Source organism: Sorex araneus, chromosome 3 (genome assembly GCF_027595985.1).
Source record: "Sorex araneus isolate mSorAra2 chromosome 3, mSorAra2.pri, whole genome shotgun sequence".
NCBI classification, from domain to species: Eukaryota; Metazoa; Chordata; class Mammalia; order Eulipotyphla; family Soricidae; genus Sorex; species Sorex araneus.
The window spans coordinates 23,791,001-23,813,138 of record NC_073304.1 but is presented as its reverse complement, the minus strand read 5'-3'; the positions used below and the strand labels follow the sequence as shown (position 1 = coordinate 23,813,138).

At 45.9% G+C, this 22,138-nt stretch overlaps 1 protein-coding gene across 1 annotated transcript in view; it reads right to left on the bottom strand.

The window, feature by feature from the left end:
- The window catches only part of SPTLC2 (serine palmitoyltransferase long chain base subunit 2), a 91,322-nt gene that overhangs the window by 11,402 nt on the left and 57,782 nt on the right, over positions 1–22,138 (bottom strand). The window contains exons 5-9 of the mRNA XM_055132001.1: positions 20,838–20,962; positions 14,266–14,359; positions 10,883–10,988; positions 9,463–9,682; positions 5,754–5,880 (exon numbers count right to left, since the gene is read on the bottom strand). Of these exons, the coding sequence (XP_054987976.1) occupies positions 5,754–5,880; positions 9,463–9,682; positions 10,883–10,988; positions 14,266–14,359; positions 20,838–20,962 (672 nt within the window). The remainder of the gene's footprint in view (positions 1–5,753; positions 5,881–9,462; positions 9,683–10,882; positions 10,989–14,265; positions 14,360–20,837; positions 20,963–22,138) is intronic.

Genomic DNA, 22,138 nt, shown 5'->3' with positions numbered 1-22,138 from the left:
TCCTAAAGGAGTATGATGCCCAGTGAGGGCACACGGTAAAAACAATGTGCATACTACACAGCGACCCCTGGTGGGCACAGCCAGAAACTTCTGTCTCAATACAGTACGCACAAGCACCAGGTCAGCCAGGCTTGTGTGCAAACCCCAGACAGCCCAAGGGCAGCAACGACGATGATGAGGATGATGAGGATGATGGTGATGATGATGAAGACAAGGGAGAGTGGAGGAAGAGGGAAAAAACTTCACTTGATCCTTAAAGGCCTTGTCCAATGGTAAGTATAAAAAAAAGGGCTCACACTTCCTTTCCTCTACTTTTCTTTGATAGGAGCAAAGTAAATTGTTTTATTTAGGAAGATGAAGAGGAATAGGAAAAAGAAAGACAGACTCACACGGAGCAAAGGGGAATGACACCCCTTCCTGGGAGGCAGGCGACCCCACAAAGGGTTCACCTGCTCATCTCCCTTGTGAAATAGTCTTCTGAATGAACGCCCCCAACTCTCAGAGACATGCCCAGAATCATGTGTTTCTTTCTTTTCTTTTCTTTTCTTTTTTTTTTTTGGCTTTTTGGGTCACACCCAGCGATGCTCAGGGGTTACTCCTGGCCCGGCACTCAGGAATCACTCCTGGAGGAGCTCAGGGGACCATATGGGATGCCAGGGATCTAACCCGGGTCGGCCCCATGCAGGGCAAAAGCCCCACCTACTGTACTATCGCTCTGACCCCACCAGAAATCATGTTTGACCAAATATTTGGCCACTATGGGCCAGATAAGTTGACACATCAAGTTCATGACTGTAGAACTTTTTTTTTTCCCAGTTGATTAGGCAGCTTCTTTCTGATACTGAAATCTGCCTTCCAAGTTTCATAAATTCTTGCCCCTTGCCTGAGTTGGCACTCTTAGGATCCTGCCACTTGCCCGAGGTTGCACTTAAACCCTAATCATAAAGCAGGGCACCCCAGGAGCCAAGTCAGCAGGAAAGGAAGGCCTGATGAGACAAGTGAAGATGAAGGAGAGAGATGAGTTCAGTTCCCGAGCAGCACCAGGTTTAGCACTGAGGCCCCTGGGAGCACTGTAGGGCTGGAGCAGCACTGAACTGCCACTGGCTGGCCAAGAATCAACCCCAGAACCCCTGAACACTCTTCAGGAGGCCCCAAGTAAAAAATAATAATAATAATAATCACTGTATCACTGTCATCCCGTTGTTCATCGATTTGCTCGAGTGGGCGCCAGTAACGTCCCCATTCATCCCAGCCCTGAGATTTTAGCAGCCTCTCCTTACTCATCTTTCCCAATGAGTGGAGGCTCTTTCAGGGTCAGGGGAATGAGACCTGTTATTGTTACTGTATTTGGAAGTAATACAGGGACGCTTGCCAGGCTCTTCCGTGGAAGTTCAATGTAGTCATAAAAATCACCAACTCTTCTTTTCACCTTCAAACTAACCGCTACTTAGAACCAAAGCCTTCTGTGCACATAATAATAATAATAATAATAGTAATAAGTGTACATATAATTATTTCAGTTGATGCTTATTGGTATGAGGGTCAGATCTGGCAGTGATCACTGGGGCCTTGCAGTGCTGGGGGGTCAAACCCAGGGCCCCCAGCCTGTGCTCCAGCACTAAGCCACGTCCCCAGCTCCTTCATTCTTGAACCCCAGGTGCTAAGAAGATGAGGCTAGTCCCTTGAATGCAGGTGGTGCACTGACCAAGTTTCAAACAGGAGCTTGAGAGCTCACCGGATCATGTCTTCTGAATCTCCCCGCCCCCCCCCCCCAACCAGGGAGGGTGGCGAGATGCCAATCACACACAGGCACACCTCTGAGACACCGCAGGTTGGGCTCGGGGCCACAGCAATAAAGCAAATGATGCAATACGGCCAGTGCTGTCATAAAGTGAGTAACACAGATATGGTTTCTCAAGTGCATATAAAAATTATATATGAATTATACTAAGTTTGTTGAGTCTGCAATCATGTTCTATCTACAAAAGGATTTATGCAAGTTGGGGCCTGTATGTACGTCAGGTGGGACTGAGGGGCATATAAGAGGTGCCAGAATCAAACCTGAATTGGCCTTGTGCAAGGCAAGCACCCTACCTGCTGTAATATCTCTCAATATAAATGACCCCCCTCTCACCAAATAAGCACAACTCCTTAATTGGATGAATTATTTTCAGAACCGAGTGACTTTTTCTGTAAAACAATTTTTAGGTCAACTTAAGAGTTGTGGAATTTCTAGGAAAGGATTTGAGGAAAGAAAGAATGAAAAATCTGAGACCCCAAAATGCGTTTTTGGTTAAAAACTCCTTTCATGCGAGGGGCCGTGAAGGCAGAAGGGGTATTCCCCTCAAAGAGAGCTTTTTCTCAGAAGCTCAATTTTGTTCCCTTGCTCCAGGATGACCATGTTCATCAGGAATTAGTCAGATCTCAGCTGACATTGTTTTCCACAGATGGTCAAAATGAACAGCTGACAGCAGGGGCTTGAAACTAGCTGAAAAAGTCCAGAAGCACTTTTGACTTTTTGTGGACACAACTATTACCGCTCCCTGCCTGTGTCCGTGTCTGTTTCTCTGTTTCTGTCTCTCTGTCTCTATCTCTATCTCTATCTCTGTCTCTGTCTCTCTCTCTCATACACACACACACACACACACACACACACACACACACACTACCACCACCACCACCACCACCACCACCAAAAAAAATGTTTTTTTTGGAATATATCTGGTGGTACTCAGGGCTAACTCTGGCTCTGATGCTGGGGGACCATATGAGGAGCCGGGGATCAAACTCGGGTCAGCTGCATGCAAGGCAAATGCCTTACTCTTGGTACCATCACTCCAGCCCCCTAGACTCAAAAATTGAAAGGAGCAATTTCTTCTTCCGGGCATTGCTTGCTGAGAAAGTAAAGAAAGTTCTGTCTTATCTTGTGCTCTCCCTAGAAGCCTCCATAGGGAAGACAACAAAGGCAGAACCCTTCACTGGAATCTGTCTGTCCGTCCGTATTCAGCTCTATCACAGTTAGCTTTAGTACAGCTCATACTTTTATACATTACACAAGGAAATTCCTAAGCTAAGGGCCAGGCCTGGGCCACAGCGGTAAAGTGTGACCTTGCATGAGGAGACCTGGGTTCAATCCCCAGCACTGGGGGAAAAAAAACAAAACCAATCCTGAGCCACCACCTGATGTCACCTGACCAATAAGCCTGGCGCTTTGCCCAGTAAGTAATACTGCTAACTTGCTAACCCATTAACTGAAACTTCATTTTTGTGAAAAGGCTCCATCTCTTTGTAACACCATTTTAATGATTTATTACATTTCACCCTTATCACCAAAAAATCTTTGCTTAAGAAAAAAAATAAGATGTAACACTTATAGGATACTATGAGACTAAAGATTTATTCACGACAAAAACACCAGACGTGCTGAATATGATAAACTCACATACTCACTAAGATTATACTGTAGCTACATAGCACTGTAGCACTGTCGTCCCATTGTTCATCAATTTGCTCAAGCGGGCACCAGTAATGTCTCCATTGTGAAACTTGTTGTTACTGTTTTAGGCATATCGCATACGCCACGGGTAGCTTGCCAGGCTCTGCCATGGGGGTAGGATACTCTCGGTAGCTTGCCAGGCTCTCCGAGAGGGACACAGGAATTGAACCCGAGTCAGTCGCATGCAAGCAAACGCCCCACCTGATGTGCTATCGCTCCAGTAGCTACGTGATTAAATAAAATCAAAATCAAGTAACAAAATGCTTTAGACAATCAAAATTATAATTAAAATTGGAAAGTGAAGGTTTAAGGGTCACCTATAAAATGATAAAACTCCAGCAGAGTAATTTAGATAACCAGATGTAAGTTTATAATCATTAACCCTGGGGTAATATGTGAAGCCATGTGATTCAAACACATATGGTAGTATACAAACAAAACAAACATACCATCCTAAGTGCAATTTATTTCAAGCTGCTAATCCTATAGCTAATTCTTTGGAGTATTTAAAACTGCCCCTAGGGCTGGAGCACAGTGGATAGGGCATTTGCCTTGCAGGAGACCGACCCAGGTTCGATTCCTCCTGACCTCTTGGAGAACCTAGCAAGCCACTGAGAGTTTCTTGCCCGAACAGCAGAGCCTGGCAAGCTCCCCATGGAGTATTTGATGTGCCAAAAACAGTAATAAGTCTCACCATGGAGACATTACTGGTGCCCGCTCGAGCAAATCGATGAGCAAAGGAATGACAGTGATAGTGACTCTACGCTATGGATGTAGATGCAGTAAAAGCATCTTCAGAACAATGGTTTTCCCAGGAAGGAGGAAGAGAAATGGAATCATTATAGAATATACCAAAGGGGTCACTGAGGGGAAGGGGGGGACTTTTTGGGTCAACCCAGTGATGTTTGGGGGTTGCTCCTGGCTCGGCACACAGGAATTACTCCTGGTAACGATCAGGGACTGTACGGGATGCCAGGGATTGAACCTAAGTCAGCTGCATGCAAGGCAAATGCCTTCCCCGCTGTACTATTATTGGGGTCTTAGACATTTGGGTCTCGTTTGTTCTGTTTGGGGGCCACGCCCTGGGGGCTGCTGTAGAACTGGGAAGGGCTGTGTGGCACAGCTCACACCTCAGGCCTGTGCACCACTGGTGTGGCCCAGATTTATTTAACTGTTGAGTGGAAAGCTCAAGAGGGGGGAGGGGGAACTTGAACCTTTTAGAAGAGGGAAACTAATCTTAGAAGCACTGAAAATATAACAAGTCAAACCAGTGTATGTTTCATCTTTACAGCTAAGTCCTTTCAAGGGAAAAAGAAAACTTTTTTAATTTACATTTTTAATTGAATCACAGTGAGATACACAGTTACAAAGTTGATCATGATTGGAAAAAAGAAAATGTTTATCCCAACCTCCGCCACAAACTCAACCACACCCCTTCTATTCTAAATTTTTGCAGTCTACACTGCCCCCTGGTGATGCAGAATAAAAGTAGCAGAAAATGAAACACACTTGAATGTTCATTTTCGGGTAAAAGACTCGGAATAACCTCTATTATCTACTGTATATTCAGTAAGAATTCTTAAGAGGCATTACATCCTGGACACTAATTCATGGAAATAGCAGCTTTTACTGGAGCAACAGCACAGCGGGTAGGGTGTTTGCCTTGCACGCGGCCGACCGAGGTTCGATTCCTCTGTCCCTCTCAGAGAGTCCAGCAAGCTACCGAGAGTCTCTTGCCTGCACAGCAGAACCTGGCACAGCAGAACCTGGCACGCTACCCGTGGCGTATTAAATGTGCCAAAAACAGTAACAAGTCTCACAGTGGAGACATTACTTGTGCCCACTCGAGCAAATCGATGAACAACAGGACGACAGGGCTACAGTGCTATAGCAGCTTTTAAATACAATGGGAACAAAACCTAACTATACGGTCACCTGTAATTTTACATGCAGCCCCCCTCCCCCCCAAGCAAACCCTGTATAATTCAATAAAGATTCAGAAGCCTATTACCTAGGGCTTAGGAGGCCACAGGATAGTGTGAGAAAATCACCGGGAACCACGCCGGACTCCTTCTCCCGACATGCGTACCCAATACACCGAGAAGCGTCCGCAGAAACCAAGACCTCGCACCCCTGGCCAGCTCGCCCCTTACTCAGAAAACGAACAGAGAGAGAGAGAGAGAGAGCGGACAAAGCAGATGCCCGGCTGCTGGGCACTCTGTGGGCCCAGGGACTCTCCCGAGGGGACGGCACTTACCCAGGGTGGTGCCGTCCTCCCCCATGACGCACTTCATAGAGGTGATGATCTGCTCCACCACGGGCGGGGACAGGGACGTGGCGTAGACGGCGCTGTGGGAGTGAGTCCGCAGGTAGTCGATCAGCTCCTAGGGAGGGGACGGAGGCGCGTGAGCGGCGGGCAGAGCAGGAGAGCAGTGGGCACTCGTCCCTCCGGGAGGAAGGAGACTGGCCCTCCCTTCCACGGCACGGGAACGGACGCCCGGCCAACTGGCGCAGCCAGACGCCGAAGGCCACTGTGACACGGCAGCGCCCTGAGGCCCGGGGACGTGCCACGACGTGGAGGACGGGAGTCTAGCTCCACAGAAGCCCTCTCTAGAGGACACACTCAGCAGGACCAAAGGGTCGACAGTCCTCAGCTACCAGGTGGAACTGCTTTTCAGATATGGCTTACTTCCAAATGTCCCAGGCCCAGATGAGGCCCCGAGCGGCCGCACAGAAACGGCTCCTCTGCTCCTACAAGACCATGATCCCGGAGGCCCGCTAACTACTTTCGGCACCCAGCGGCTTCTTGCAGAAATGCCTCTAGACTGTGAACGGAGCTACGGCCCCATGCCGCCCCGGGAGGGGGAAGGTTTTTCTCCCTCGGCCTTTCCTTTCGGCAGCGGTGGTGGTGGCGGCGGCGTGGCAACTGCCATCGTATAGAGCCCACTAACCAGAGGTACGAGCTTGCAGTGACTCGACTTCTAGCAGAAATTTCTCTGGACTTAATTACTAAAATACCAGAAATCCAAAACCGCGCAGCCGCGACAGCGACCTCATATGCTCTTCATTCTCAGCAATGGAAAACAAATTATCAAATGATGCCTTTTTGGCAGGTTGGGAGAATATTCCAAATAATAATAGTGAGTTTTCTGTTGAAGTATTGCATGTAATCAAAGTAAAGAGAGAGTAAAGCGCGGGGGGGAGGTATACTGGGGTTCTTGGTGGTGGAACATGTGCACTGGTGAAGGGATGGGTAAGTTTGATCATTGTATGACTGAGACTCAAACCTGAAAGCTTTGTAACTTTTCTCATGGTGATTCATTAAAAAAAAATTGATAAAAAAATAATAAATGTTCCAGAAGATGACAACAGGGTATCAACACTATGTCTGCAAAGCCACCTGTACATTACTGCCTCAGGGGGAAAGAGAAACAAACACCACTTCCCGACACCAACTTAAAAGGCATCACTTACTCTCCAGGCACACGGGTTTATGAAATAATGTAAGTGTGCAGAAAGTAAACAGAAATTCACCGGGTCTTTCCTTACATCAGTAAAGGCATCTGACAGGATCAAGAAGCACATCAGTGACGAAAGTTTCACAATGATGAGCGGTGCAGTCCTACTGTCTGGTAAGGTCTAACCTGCTGAAACCGAAAGCACACGCTCACAGAAGCCAGGCGGGGGCCGGAGTGGCAGACGGGCACCCTGGGTTCAACCCGGCACAGAGCCAGGAGGGAGTACTGAGCAGTGCTGGGTGTGGCCCAAAAACCCAGAAGGAAAAGGGAAAAGAAAAAGAAACTCTGGGATTGCTCTCTCAGGCCCCGTTCTCCCCTTGAACACAGTGCTTTTCCATGCTGCCTTTTCTACTCCGAAGAAGCCCATGATCTCTCTAAAATACCTTTTTCTCTCTCCCTTAATGTCTAAGGAAATTTCTTTCAATAAAAACTATCTTGCCTTGGGGCTGGAGCGATAGCACAGCGGGTAGGGCGTTTGCCTTGCACACGATCGACCTGGGTTCGATTCCCAGCATCCGATATGGTCCCCTGAGCACTGCCAGGAGTGATTCCTGAGTGCAGTGCCAGGAGTAACCCCTGTGCATCATGGGTGTGACCCAAAAAGCCAAAACAAAACAAAACAAAACAAAAACTATCTTGCCTTGGGGCCTGAGCAGTAGCACAGCAGGTTTGCCTTGCATATGGCCGACCCCGGTTTGATCCCTGGCATCCCATATGGTTCCCCAGCCACCACCAGGTATAATTCCTGAGTGCGCAGAGCCAGGAGTAACCCCAGAGCGTTGCCAGGTGTAATCCCAAAAAGCAAAAAATAAGTAACCAAAAAAAAGCTACCTTGCCTCACTTAAAAAATTTTAAAAAAAAAAAAGATATCAGAACTAAGAGGAAACTGACCACAGAACATATTATTTCCTCAAGTATACTGAAAATCACATAAAATGACAAAAGTATATATGTGCAGCTACATGCAAACAATCTCCCGGAATATTCATTTTCTATCATTTCGTTTAGCAGCAAATCTTAACAAGCAATCAACTCTAGTTGATAGACGCCTAGAATCATGAACAAAAATCTGAGGAATAAAGGATGTTTATCAACACCTACGATGTGCCACAAACACTCGACATGGCAACGGTTTAATGGAGACAGAATTCACATGCCCTCGTGGCTGTTTTTTAAAGTGCACAATTCAATGGCTTTCAGTGCAAGCACAGAGCTGTGCAACTTTCAGAAACTCTGATTTTAGACTGTTCTGTGCCCAAAAAGAAACCTCACCCTCATCAGCAGTCAGCTCCTAACTTCCCACCACACACCCCCAGCCACCAACTACCACTAACCTCCTTTCTGTCTTTGATTGCCAACGCTGCATCGATCATTTAAAAAAAAAAATTAAGTTCTTTGATTGTTGATGGTGGGTTTGGGGTGGGTTTACTTATTTATTTTGGGTTTTTTTTTTTTTGGCAGGAGTTGTGGGCCGGGGGATCACACCAGCACTGATTAGAAATCAGTGTTCCCACCTAGGTGCTCCTGTCCTCCGCGTCCTCGACCCAGCCTAAGAGACAGCCAGTTCTGTACCTTCATAACCCTTTCAAGGTTGCTGCAGGGACATACGTCACTTTTTTAAACCCTACAACAAGAAGCCGGGCACAGCAGGTAGGGCATTTGCCTTGTACGCGGCCGACCCAGGTTCGATTCCCAGCATCCCATATGGTCCCCTGAGCACTGCCAGGGGGCAATTCCTGAGTGCAGAGCCAGGAGTACCCCTGTGCAGTGCCAGGTGTGGCCCAAAAAGAAAAAAAAAAAAAGAAGCCGGGCCAACTTCTCTGTTCTACAGATGAGGAAGCTGAAAGGCTTTTCCAAACCCGTTCAGCGTTTGTGGGCGGAAACCTAGGACTGCCCAGCGCCAAGTCACGTCCATCCCACAGGGACTCTGAAGCCCCTTGAAGTTCACTATCTAGTAGAGTGAAAGATCCAGTGCCTGGAGCACGAGAGACAGAGCCAGCAAACGATCTCCTTTCTGCCTGTCTCCATGCTCAGCCGAGATGCATTTAAGTCCCAGGGCAGGGAAAGCGTCTTCTGTTCCCCGGGGCTCCTGCCACAGCCTGCCCCGAGCACCCCCCCCCCCCCATAGCTGTGAGCACAATGCAGAGACGACAGAAAGCCACGGCGAGCGGGCAACGCCTCTGAGCACTATGCCACACAAGAGGGTGTTCTGTGCCTCAGAGTGTCCCATCGCGCAGAACGACTAAGGAAACAACGGACAATGAACAGAACTGCCCTTCAGATCCGAGGGGTTACCCGGCAAACAGCTGGAGTGTGAAGTCCGTGGGCTAGGAGCTGCGGCCACAAGCACACTCGGGAGTCAGGACTCGGGTCCTGGACTCGGGCTGTGAGCAAGCGGAGACTCCGGAGCCGGCGCCTCCGACCAGAACCACCGCACGGTCCACTTACCTTCTTGCCTCCAATGTACCCTCCAGAAGCACCGAAGCTCTTGGTGAATGTGCCCATCATGACGTCCACATCCTTCGGGTCCAGGCCGAAGTACTCGACCACACCACGGCCAGTCGGGCCCAACGCCCCGATGCTGTGCGCCTCATCCAAGTATAAGTATGCCTTGTATTTCTTCTTAAGGGCAATCACTTCCGGGAGACGAACAATTGATCCTTCCATGCTGGCAAGACAGGATGAGATCAGGAACTTGCCCCTTTATTTACAACTGAATTTTTAAAGTATATAACTTTTTATTTATTTTACTTTGGCTTGGGGGAATTACATCCAACAGTGCCCGAGGGCCACACCCCAGCAGTGCATGGGGAACCATGTGGAAATGGAAGGAAAGGGAAGGGAAGAGAATGGAAGGGAAGGGAATGGAATGGAATGGAATGGAATGGAATGGAATGGAATGGAATGGAATGGAATGGAATGGAACGGAACTCTGGGAATGGAACCAGAAAATAAAAATCTCCACCCCTTTGCGCCATCTCCCCGACCCAGAGTACTGCACTGTCTGACAACTCCGCCTGTGGTTTTAAGTTGGCAATGTGAGATGACGCCATGGTGAGGCAGATGTCTAGGGGAAAGGAGACTGGACCTTTTCTGTTTGGGGAAGACTGGATATTTTAAAACTTCACCAGAATAAAATGGATCTTAGTTCAGCTGAAAAAGATAAAGATTACAACAGATTCTGCTACAGTCTGCCTAGGCAACTGACTTTGTATTTTATATATATATATATTACACAAAATAATTTTTTAAATATGGGATTGCACAAAACAGTTTTATTTTTTAATGGGAGTTAAGAATAAGCAAAGAGGTTGCACATAAGTAAAAGAAGCTTTAAAATTATCTAGTGTGTAATTTGTTTTGTCTTATTAGAAAACACCAATTCTTGCACCTAAAAAGTTTGTCTACAAAACAGTAGAAGAACAAAGCACATAAACAGAAGGGAGATTTGGAGACCAAACAGTTTCATGGGTATAAAGAAGAACCCAGCAAATGATCAACAAATAAATGACTGTTGGTATTAACTCTGCTCCAGCTATTTTAACAAGCTGCACAAGCACCGTCTCCTCCTCAATTTTAGATTAATGTGTCTTTTAGATTACATTTTCTACAATGTCATGAGGCCAAATCACAAAAAATTCGAATAATATCACAGTGGGTCAGAGAGACTGTATAGGGTTTCAGGCGCTTGTCTTGCACACAACTGAGCCTAGTATAATCCACAGCACCACACTGGTCCCCCGAGCACTGCCAGCTGTGATCTCTGAGCACAGAGCCAGGAGTAAGCCCTGAGCATCGGTGGGTATGGCCCAAGTCCCCATCCCAAGAGGGGAAAAGAAAAAGTTGAAAAACAATAAAACAGAATTACCTATAGATTCCCTCCACGAGGATGAGGATTTTCTTCCAGGGTCTTCGTGTCCGAGGCTGACCATAGACAATGGCGTCTTTCAGTAACTTCTCTAGGCTTTGCATATCTAAAGCACACAAAAAGGAATTTCAGTACATTCTTCTCTCTGGTCTTAATTCCGGAAAGGCGACTCTATGTTTCTTCTTCAGGAGGAACGTATAAGGGAAGGACATTAGTTTGCATAATTAGAACTGACAATGCATTCAATAAAACGGCCCAATGGGTAAGCTAGTGCTATTTTGGGGTGCTGGGAGGGGGGGGTCTGTTCCCTGTGAGGGTCAGGGCCCATGCAATGCTGGGGACTGCATCCCGGGTTCCAGCCTTGCAGCCCATCTCTCTGGAACTGCTTTCTTGAAATCTCATGTTAGCTGGGTGGAAGAGACAGCTCCAAGGGCCAAGCACAGGCTCTGCATCTGGGAGACCCAGGCTCAGTCCCCAGCGCCATGCAGTACTCTGAGCACCACCAGGAGCGATCACCACGTAGAGGGTCAGGAGTAGCTTCCCAAATAGAGCCCCCAAACCCCAGTCTCTTCACTCCATCCCCACCCCCTGCCAAAAATTAGAGAAAACATACCAAAAAAATGTTCAAAATCAGAGAAAACTGATTCAATGACTGTGGCCGAGTCCACTGATGAGCAAGCTTATGCAGTGGCCAGTGTTTCTGGACAATACCTCATCTTTCTTCTACCTGTTTCCGTATTCACGTAGTCAATTTGATCCCTAATCCTAGGACATCATTCAAAAGTAGGTGCATAGGGGCTGGAGCAATAGCACAGCGGGTAGGGAGGGCATTTGCCTTGCAAGTGGCCGACCTGAGTTCGATTCCCAGCATCCCATATGGTCCCTTGAGCACCGCCAGGGGTAAGTCCTGAGTGCAGAGCCAGGAGTAACCCCTGTGCATCACCGGGTGTGATCCAAAAAGAAAAAAAAAAAAAAAAAAAAAAAAAAGTAGGTGCATAAAGAAGACTGAGCCAAGAGAGTGGCAAGAGAGTGGGCAAACACCACAAATACACAATCTCTACAGAGCCCGCAGGGAGGGAGGGGCTGACTTGAAATGACTTCCAAAGCACATGGTCCCTCTTCCCTTGCGAAGTGAAAAGGGCTCGTGAAACAGCTTTATCTTGGTGACGGGCTAAAATTACACCCGTCTGAGCACGCAGGAAACTGTTGTGTAGGTCTGGCAATCAGCTGCGATTGTTCCGAGTTTGACTGATCAGCTGTCTGTACGCAACCAGGCCCTACAGCGCCGAGGGTGGCAACCCCCCTAGGAAAGAGGCTGGCTGGCTGCCACTAAGGAAGAGCACAACTGTAACGATTGTTAAAAATGACATTTTTGAAAGGGGCCATAGTTTGGGCTATGCCCCAAATCCCCACCCCCCAAAATAAAAAATAATAAGTAAATAGACTAAAATAACATTTTGAAGACGACCGCTTGCCACCCCTCCAGGCATCATGCTACAAATATCTGCCCTGGGGCCAGAAAGGCTCTGGCCTCGCACACGGCTCTCTCTACCACAGCTCTGGCTGGAACCAGAGCACCAGCAGAGGTCACAGCTGAGCACAGCGAGGGACTCTCCCAGAACGCTGCCAGGTGGGCCCCAGCCCCTGAGGAAGGGGGTATACATATATATGAATATGTATGTATGTATATATAAAATGCTATTTCCCTGAAATAATACCCTGAGGTTTGACACCTGGTACCCCCCCCAAAAAAAAAAAAACCAACCACAACCCCCCCAAACCCCACCCCACCGTCTACACAACATTCAATCTGGTATAAAATTAACATGGGTGGGAAACATCCTATCATAAAATCTGATTTTACTTTGTGAGTGTGTGTGAGTGTGAGTGAGTGTGAGTGTGAGTGTGAGAGTGTGTGTGTGTGTGTGTGTGTGTGTGTGTGTGTGTCAGTGGTCAAACCCAGGCCTCTCCGATGCAAGACCAGTGCTCACCCTGGCTACAAGCTGGGCCTCCCATTAGTTATTACTCGATCCAGAGGAAGAGAGTTACTAAGGGATGTGGCTTTGATCTGTTTGTGAAAGACAGTATAGACAAAAGACAAATAAGGAAAGAAAACGGCATCACAGACATAGTAAGAGAAAAATTGAGGTTGTGCTTATACCTTCAATTTTTCTAAATACCCAGCCCAGACATAGGTGCCCCCAGAGATGTGATTATGTCCTGCTCTGAAGACTCCAGCTCTGCTGCAGAGGGGAGGGTGGCAGTCAGCAGGAGACAAGGAAACATGCACTCACTGTTCAGTTTCCTCTCCTTATAGACAGAAAGAGAAAAGGAAATACTTTCTCAAATGCTAGATGAAAGGAAATATCTACAGTAGAATGCCTAAGCATATTATCTACCAAGGGGGAAAAAAATCCAGTTATCTCTCATATTATACTCCCCATGTTCATGTACATTAAAAGTGCAAAATAAAAATATGCTACAGAAGGGGCTGGAGAGATAGGGTAGGGCACTTGCCTTGCTCACAGACACCCTGGGTTCAATCCCCGGCATCCCGTATGGTCCCCTGAGACTACCAGGAGTAATTCCCAGTGCAGAGCCAGGAGATACCCCTAAGCACCACCAGTTTTGACCCCAAAACAACAAAATAGTTAAAAATAAAAATATGCTACAGAGGCTGGAATGACAGAAGAGAGGGTATGGAGCTTGCCCTGCATGCATCTGACCAGGGTTCAATCCCTGGCATCCCATATTGGTCCCAAGCAGTGCTAGGAGTGATCCCTGAGCAGAGTCAGGGTTAAGTCCTGCACACCACCAGCTGTGGCCCAAAAGAAATTATAATATATATATGGAGAATATATGTGTAGAATATATCATACATTTATACACTATACAACATTATATATAATATATTGTATATATACTGTATATGTATATCGTACACATTGCATATATACAAATGTATGTATATCTTTTAAACATATACATGCAAAATATACATATACACACAATAATATACACACATATTACATAAAACTGCCAAAATTACATCATTATCTTAGAGTAGGGGACACATTACGCAAAAATCAGTCCTAAGATAGCAACTGTAACAATAATTTGAACAAGTCTGTGTAGCAAGACATTATACACAAAGTTAAAAACAAAAAGTTTAACAACATAAAATAATTATTATAAAATGTTCTTATAATCAGTTAAAAAAAAGCTGCATACAAAACATGGCTCCAATCCTTTGCACTGTCTCCCAGTCCTTTATTTTCTATTTTAACTGTAACTAATATTCCCACTGCCACCGATACAAAAACTATGTAGCACCAACTATGTAGCACCAAGCCCAGCGGCGGCGCATTCTCCCACCAACTCACTGTTGTGCTTGAAGATTCGAATGGTCGCTCCCGAGAGTCTGGCTCCTAGAACCAGGGAGGCGTGGTTCAGTTCATCACTCAGAATCAGACAGCCCTGTAAAACCACAAGCAGAGGGAAATGAGAAGTGGAGGGCAGACTCGGTTACGCAAATGACAAAACGCTAAAATCTTATGTCATAAGGAAAGCCTGCAAAATTGTAGAGCAATTAAAGAACAAGAAAAAAAATTTTTTTTCTTACTGCAAGATTAGAAATAGGTGCAAAATTCTACTCTTTTAACTTACGCTGTTTGGGGTTTTGTTTTGCTTTATTTTGGTGGTGCCAAGGAAGAAGCCAGGGTCTCTCTCTCACACATGAAGCATGTGCGCTATTGCCAAACCGCATCCCCAGTCCTTAATTTATCTCCTCAATCCTGTAATTGCCTTAAACACCTACAGAGCAACAGATTAGTACCTGAAACCTGACACGCCGGCATTCACTGCTCCCATTCATTGTTTTGGGAGAATTTCATGGTTCTGGTACAACTCTGAGTTTTATTAATGGAAAGCACGGTGGGAGAGATGGCAGCTGAGAGGATCAAGCCTGTGGAGATAGCACATTCTTCTTCTCATCCCTACCCTACATCAGAGAGGTCAAGCACACCCTACTTATCAATTCCCCCCCCCCCCAGCTACTATGAAGGGAAGGCCTCAGTCTGGCCTTAAAACCCACGCCCACGCTTCACGCTAGTGTGTGCATCTGGCATTCTGCTAAGGCGGCAAGGCTAAGGCCGCAGGCTTTCACTTCTTCCCCAGCTCTCACTCTGCAGAATTCCTGAGTCTGTTCAGCTGTACGATCTGACCATCTTCCATCTGAGCAGGCTTTTCTCTCTCAACAACGACATCAAAATACCCAGCTGGATAGCAGAAAAGGCACCGAAAGTAAATCACAGCTCTTCAAGAGAAGATCAATAGAGATACATTTGCCTATTTCTTGCAGAATATTCTCAGAGGAATACTTTAGAGGCTTGCAACTACAGTTAGCTATTTGTAATTCTTACTGTGTGTAAACTTTCATAAGCAATATTAAAAAGCAGCCCGGGGGATGGAGCAATGATACAGTGGATAGAGTGCTTGCCTTTCATGCAGCCAACCTGGGTTCGATCTGAGGCAAACCATGAGACACCAAGAAGTGATTCCTGAGCATCAAGTCAAGAGTAAGCACTACTGGTGTGGCCCAAAAAGAACAACAAAAGCAACCCAGTTAAAATAAAAATGAGGGGGGCTGGAGTGATAGTACAGCGGGTAGGGCGTCTGCCTTGCACAGGCCGACCTGGGTTCAATTCCCAGCATCCCTGAGCACCGCCAGGAGTAATTCCTGAGTGAAGAGCCAGGAGTAACCCCTGCCCATAACGGATGTGACCCAAAAAGCAAAAAAAATAAAAATAAAATAGAGGAACCATATGGCTTGTGCTTCTAAGTGTTTTCAAATATGTACATACATGCACAGAGATGTGCACATATATCAGTTAGCAGATGTTTATTTCTTTTTCTACTTCTATTCACCAAGAGTTAAAAAAGACAGGCCAGGGACCAGAGGAACAGTAAAGTGGGCAGGGTGCACTTGCCTTGCATGTGGCCAACCTGGACTTGATCCCCTGTACCCCAAATAGACCCTTGAGCTCTGCCGGGAGTGGTCCCAGAACCCAGAGCTGGAAGCAAGCCCTAAGCACTGCTGGGTATACCATCAACACCCCCCCACACACACACACACACACAAAAACAGGCCAGAGAGACAGCTCAACCAGTGAGTACCTGCTTTCTCATGCCTCCTCATGGGAAGCCTGAGTTAGAGCCCAGCACCGCATGGTCTCCTGAGAGCCAGGAGTAGCTCCCCGGGACACCAGGTATGGCCCCAAACAAAACAAATGAGAAGAAAATAGCAGCAACATTCCCGTGCATTCCAGTAGCAAAAAGTACACCAGACCTTAGTTTCTAAATAACATCCTCCAATAGAAGAAACCAGCTAATCCTCAGGCTGGGGCAGAGAAGATGGAGTTGAAGCATCTTGGCATGCGACCAAATAGAGGTTACTTAGAGATACAAAGGAAGAGGAAGGAGACATGCACATTTAGGGGCCCCGTCTAAAAGATCTCCCAATGGCCAGCCAACTGGAACAACTTGAACAATGAAACAGAAAGCAGGCAGGCTGGACGCAAATAAGAGAATACTTGTAAATCCATACTGTGTAAACACATTGGAGAAAAGCAACAGTGCTTACTTTAGCAAAAATTCCAACTAATAAACGTAGATGAAAGGAAAAAAAGCAAAAACTACCACTAGAATACTAAGGTAATAACCTCCACCATCAAGATCCACAGGCTGGTTGCTAAAAATGGTGATATAACTTTAATCAGATGCAGAATATTTACAAAATCCTAAAGAACCTCTGCCCAACATATGATCATTTCAAAAGGAATGGTACACGGGGCTGGAAAGATCATTCAAAAAGAAGAGTACAGTGGGTAGAGCCCTGGCCTTGCTCAAAGCCGACCCAGGTTCTAACCTATGATAGACTGTATCTATCATCCCTTATGGTCCACCGCCAGGAGTAATTCCTGAGTGCAAAACCAGGAACAACCCCTGAGCATCACCAGGTGTGCTCAAAAGAAACTTTTTTGGGTCATACCTGGCAATGCACAGTCACTCCTGACTCTGCACTCAGGAACTACACCTGGCATTGCTTAGGGGACCATATGGGATGCTGAGAATCGAACCCGGGTGGGCCACGTGCAAGGCAAATACCCTACCCACTGTGCTATCACTGCAGCCCCAAAAGAAACTTTTTTTAATTTAAAAAAAATGGCACATTTAGAATGTGAATCTTAGTGACACCTTAGGGTGAGTGCCACTAGGGACAAACAAACACCAAGGATCTGCCTGAGAAAGCACGTGACCTCTGGAATATCCTCAGACACACACGGGCTTAGCTGAATTGTGACAAAACAGCAGGCAAAAGAAACGGCCCGTGCCCAGCTCAACGGTCAAGTTCCTGAGAGACAGAGACAGACAGACAGACTGCAGGGAACTGGTGAAACACAACTAAATGTAATGCAGATGCTTAACTAGATCTTGGGATCTTGGGGTGGGCGGGGGAATTGGGGAAAAGGCATCAGTGGAAACACTGGTGAAACCGAAATACGTCGCGTGCTTAACAAACTCTAAAACTTCGTTCCTAAGCTTGAGACGAGTTCCGCTCCATTGTGATGTAAGCTGCGAGCCGAGAGGGAAGCTGAGGGAAGGCCACTCGGGCACCGGGCGCTCCTCTGCAGCTCTTCCCCAGCCTGAATCTGCCTCCGTAAAGTGCTGAGATGGCTGATGTGCCACGAGGGGCAGCCTAGCACGTGTGAGGCCCTGACTCCGACCCTCAGATCTGCCAACAGGAGGCGCCAGCACTGCAGCGTGGTGGCAGCGGCATCAGTGACGACATCTGTCAAAGCAGAAGGGAACTCTGTCTTCTGCAAGGCTTCAGGGCCTTTGCTTAGCATCCTGGCACCCCACTGCGCCCTGAGAGGACGTCTGCCCCTCGTCTCCTTCCATGCACCATCTGTCTGGCCAGATATCCATACACAACTTGTCTCTCCTCCTTCCAGCTAGGTAGTTTCCCCCTAGCATCAACGCAACTGCTATTTTTCTCATACTTCCATAGCGTTAGTCATCATTTCGATGTGGCTCTCTTTCTCCCTTCTTCAGATCCATGATGAGTCGCTATTATATCCTTGGTTCAAAACAGAAATAAAGCTTAAATGTCAGCAGGGAAAGGTAACTCCCCTGGGCTGGGCGGGGCACACTTTGCAGGCAGAAGACCAAGACTCAATCCCTGGCAGTGTGTGCTCCTCAGAGCACCCCCGGGAGTCACCCCCGAGCACTGAGCTGGAAGCAGCCCAAGCACTGGGGGAATATGGCCCAAAACAGACAGACAAAGAGCAGGAAAGTACTTCAGGGCTAGGGAACAGCTCGAAGAGCTGGAGCACATGCTTTTTCTGCAGGAAGTCAGGGTTCAACACAGGTAACATGTATGGTCCCCAGAACACGGCCAAGAGTGATTCCTGAGCACAAAGCCCGGATTGCTCAAAATAAACCAAAAGCAACCATTTAAACATCAATGTATCTAAGTGCTTAATATCTTCAGTTACTAAAAGTATTTTTGTTTAGTATCTATTGTATCTATTATATCTTCAGATACCAAAACAGATGTAAAAGTTTTTTAATGTAGTACTATTTTCGATTCTCACAGCAACTCTTTAACATGGGCACCATTATTATTCTATCTTATAGAATATAGAATATATTCTATAGAATATATAGAATACAGAAATAGCAAGGGAGAAAACTTGCTGGGGAAGTACCCAGGTTCCCCTAAGGTTACAACCACACTAAATGACACGATACAATGTTTCTGCTTTGAGGACAGAAGCTCTTAAACCAGTACACCCTCTCCTCTAGTCTTTAAACTAGAGGACTGAGTAAGCAATCCCCCCATAGATTATTATCAGATTTTTAAAATATTAAAATGGAATTTCCTGTTGAGAATGTTAGAGAATGACTTAAATATTTAATAACATTCAATTATCAAATTTGATCTGGAAGAAGTCTCTAAGGTAAGAATTTTTCATGTCTGTTTGCAAACTGAATTCTAGGTAATATTAATAGTTTTTAATCAGAATGAGATTATTTAACCCAAAAGTTGAGAAATTTTAAAGAAATTCCAAATAAGAATCTTAGGTTGATACCGCCAAAATGCAAGCCATCAACGTATGGTATTTAAGGTTAAGTCAAAGCCTGTTCATTTATCTTTTAAGAAATCTGTCCAGTACATACCGAGTGAATTTACTGATATCAAGTTGTTTTTATAATTCTTTTATGTCTATAGTCTGCATAGTGATATACCCTCTTTCATTCTTGCCACTTGTGATGTGTTTTATGTTTGTTTTGGGTTTTTTTTTTTTTCAGAAGCAAAATATACATAAACACATTTGTACCAAGATTTTTTTTTAAATCAAACAAGTCAACAACTGAGATGTTAGGAATAGTACAAAAGTGAAACTAGAGGGACCACACATATGTAGAACATAAGAAAAGCTAAAATGAATTTGCTTAATAGATGCAAAAACTACTGGTCTTTTGTTTCTTTCCTCTCTTTTCATCCTGAGTAGTCTGGTAAGAAATTTCACCCTTTTTCCATCTGTTTCTGTTTGCGGGTCACGGCCCCTGGTGCTCAGGAGCCACTCCTGGCAATGCCTACGGGGACATGTGGTACCTTGGTACAAGGGATGGATCCCAGGGCTTCTGCATGCAAAGAACACAACAGCCCTTCATTGAGCTTCCCAGTCCAGGGATCGAATCATTTTTCCCATTCTGGGGCTGGAACGATAGCACAGAGGGTAGGGTGTTTGCCTTGCACGAGGCTGACCCGGGTCAATTCCCAGCATCCCATACGGTCCCCCGAGCACTGCCAAGAGTAATTCCTGAGTGCAGAGCCAAGAGTGACCCCTGTGCATTGCTGGGTGCAATCCAAAAACCAAAAGAAAAAAAAAAGTAAGCATTTTTCCCATTCCTCTCTAGAAACCAACTTTTGGCTTCACTGTTTTCTTCTATGTATTTTCAAATTCACTGATTTCTTCATTTACCTTTATTGCACTATCTGACCTGCATTTATCAATATCTTCGGATTTAATTTGCTCTTCTTTTGTAATTTCTTTAGGTGAAAATTTAAATGACCTGGCGGCTGGAGCGATAGTTTGCCTTGCACTCAGCCGACACGGGTTTGATTCCAAGCATCCCATATGGTCCCCTGAGCACCGCCAGGAGTAATTCCTAAGTGCAGAGCCAGGAGTAAGCCCTGTGCATCGACCGGTATGACCCAAAATGAAAAAGAAAAGAAAAGAAAAGAAAAGAAAATTTAAACGACCCAATTCAAACCATTTCTTTTCCTGAATATATATATTAGTCCCACCATGGGACTAATATATATATTAGTCCCACCATGGGACACAATTCATATGGCAATGAATTGTGACATAATACATCCCCACTTAGTTCATAATATCTGCACTTACTGTATCTTATCAGATTTTAAAAATATTAAAATGGAATTTACTGTTGAGAATGTTAGAGAATGACTTAAATATTTAATTTGGCAAATGCTTTGCTACTGCAAATGAAGGGTTTCATAAATATCAATCAGATCAAACAAGTTGGCAATGTTTTCAAATGTTCTATACCCTTGCCTTGCACGGGGGCTACCCAGTTCAATCCCTGGCATCACATAGAGGTCCCCAGAGTCCTACTAGGAGTAGTCCCCAAGCACTGAACCCGGTGTGGTCCCAAACAAAAACAAACTATATTAAATGAAGAAGGCAAGAGCCACTGAGTGGAAAAGGAAAGAATCCTGGGTCTAGCCAGAAAGCTTAGTCTCCACAGGACATCGCCAAAACACATCTAGGAAAGCCACTCTAGCCCTGGCTTGCTCTGTGTGCTCGAAGAAACAAAGGACAGACACATATAAAGGAGTTCTCGTGATTGACTGTCTCACCTTGCCAACAAGAGCAGGAATGTTCATTGAATTCGTTGCAAATCCCATGCCATAAGCCATAGTAGCTTCTACACCCAAGAACCTTGCCACAAGCTTCTCTAGCTCTTCATGCTTGTCAAGGTTTCCTGTGGAGGTTAAGAAGGTCAAGATGATCAAACTCCAAGTTTAAGAATTACTTGTTACTTTATAAAATAAAACTGTAATCTATGTATTATAATCTTTCAAGACTAAGGTTTATGAAAGACAATATTACAATGAGTGATGACTCATAAAGAACATAAATGTTGGGCCAAAGAGATAGTAGAGTTTAAGGTGCCTGCCTCGCACCTAGCCAACTCTGGTTCAATTCCTGGCACTACATAAGGCCCCCTACTACTCCCAGCAGTGATCCCTGAGCACAGAGTCAGAAGTAAACCCTGAGCACTGCCAGATTTGGTTCAAAAAAATTAATAACATTACAATAATGCTAAAAAGAAAAACTAAGGGGCTGGAGTGATAGCACAGCGGGTAGGGCGTTTGCCTTGCATGCGGCCGACCCGGGTTCGATTCCCAGCATCCCATATGGTCCCCTGAGCACCACTAGGGGTAATTCCTGAGTGCAGAGCCAGGAGTGACCCCTGTGCATTGCCGGGTGTGACCCAAAAAGCAATAAATAAATAAATAAAGAAAAGAAAAGAAAAGAAAAGAAAAGAAAAGAAAAGAAAAGAAAAGAAAAGAAAAGAAAAAAGAAAAAGAAAAACTAAGCAGCCCACTGTAAAAGGAAGGTCATGTAGAGGAGGCCAGAGAGATAGTACGGCAGGGAGGCATCTGCCTAGTGCATGGCCAACCGGGTTCAATCTCCACATCCTTATGATTTTTCCCGGGCAGCACGAGGAGTAAGCCCTGAGCATCGCTGACTGTGACCCAAAAACTGTAAAAGAAGAAAGATCACGTGGAGAGCTAAGAGCTAACGTGCTGAAGGACTCTAAACGGTGGAGGGGGTAGGAAGGGGCCGGCCTCGGCTGATCCCCCCTCGTGGCTGAGGGGTCAGGAGGGCGCACACACTCGTGGAACTATGATAAACGTCAACCTCCCCGAAGTGCAGAATCACAAGCACATAACTTGTGCCGGGACACTTGGGGACAGTCTGTCACACAGCAGAAGACAGGCTACAAAGCACCGTCCCTCACCGGCTCTGACGGGCAAACTTTCCGTGTGAGTTCATGCCAATACTCAGAGCCTTAGGGACTGAACACTACTCATCCGTGATAGAGGCTACATAACGAGAAAATAGGATGAAAGAAGAGTCCGAGTTTTAATGC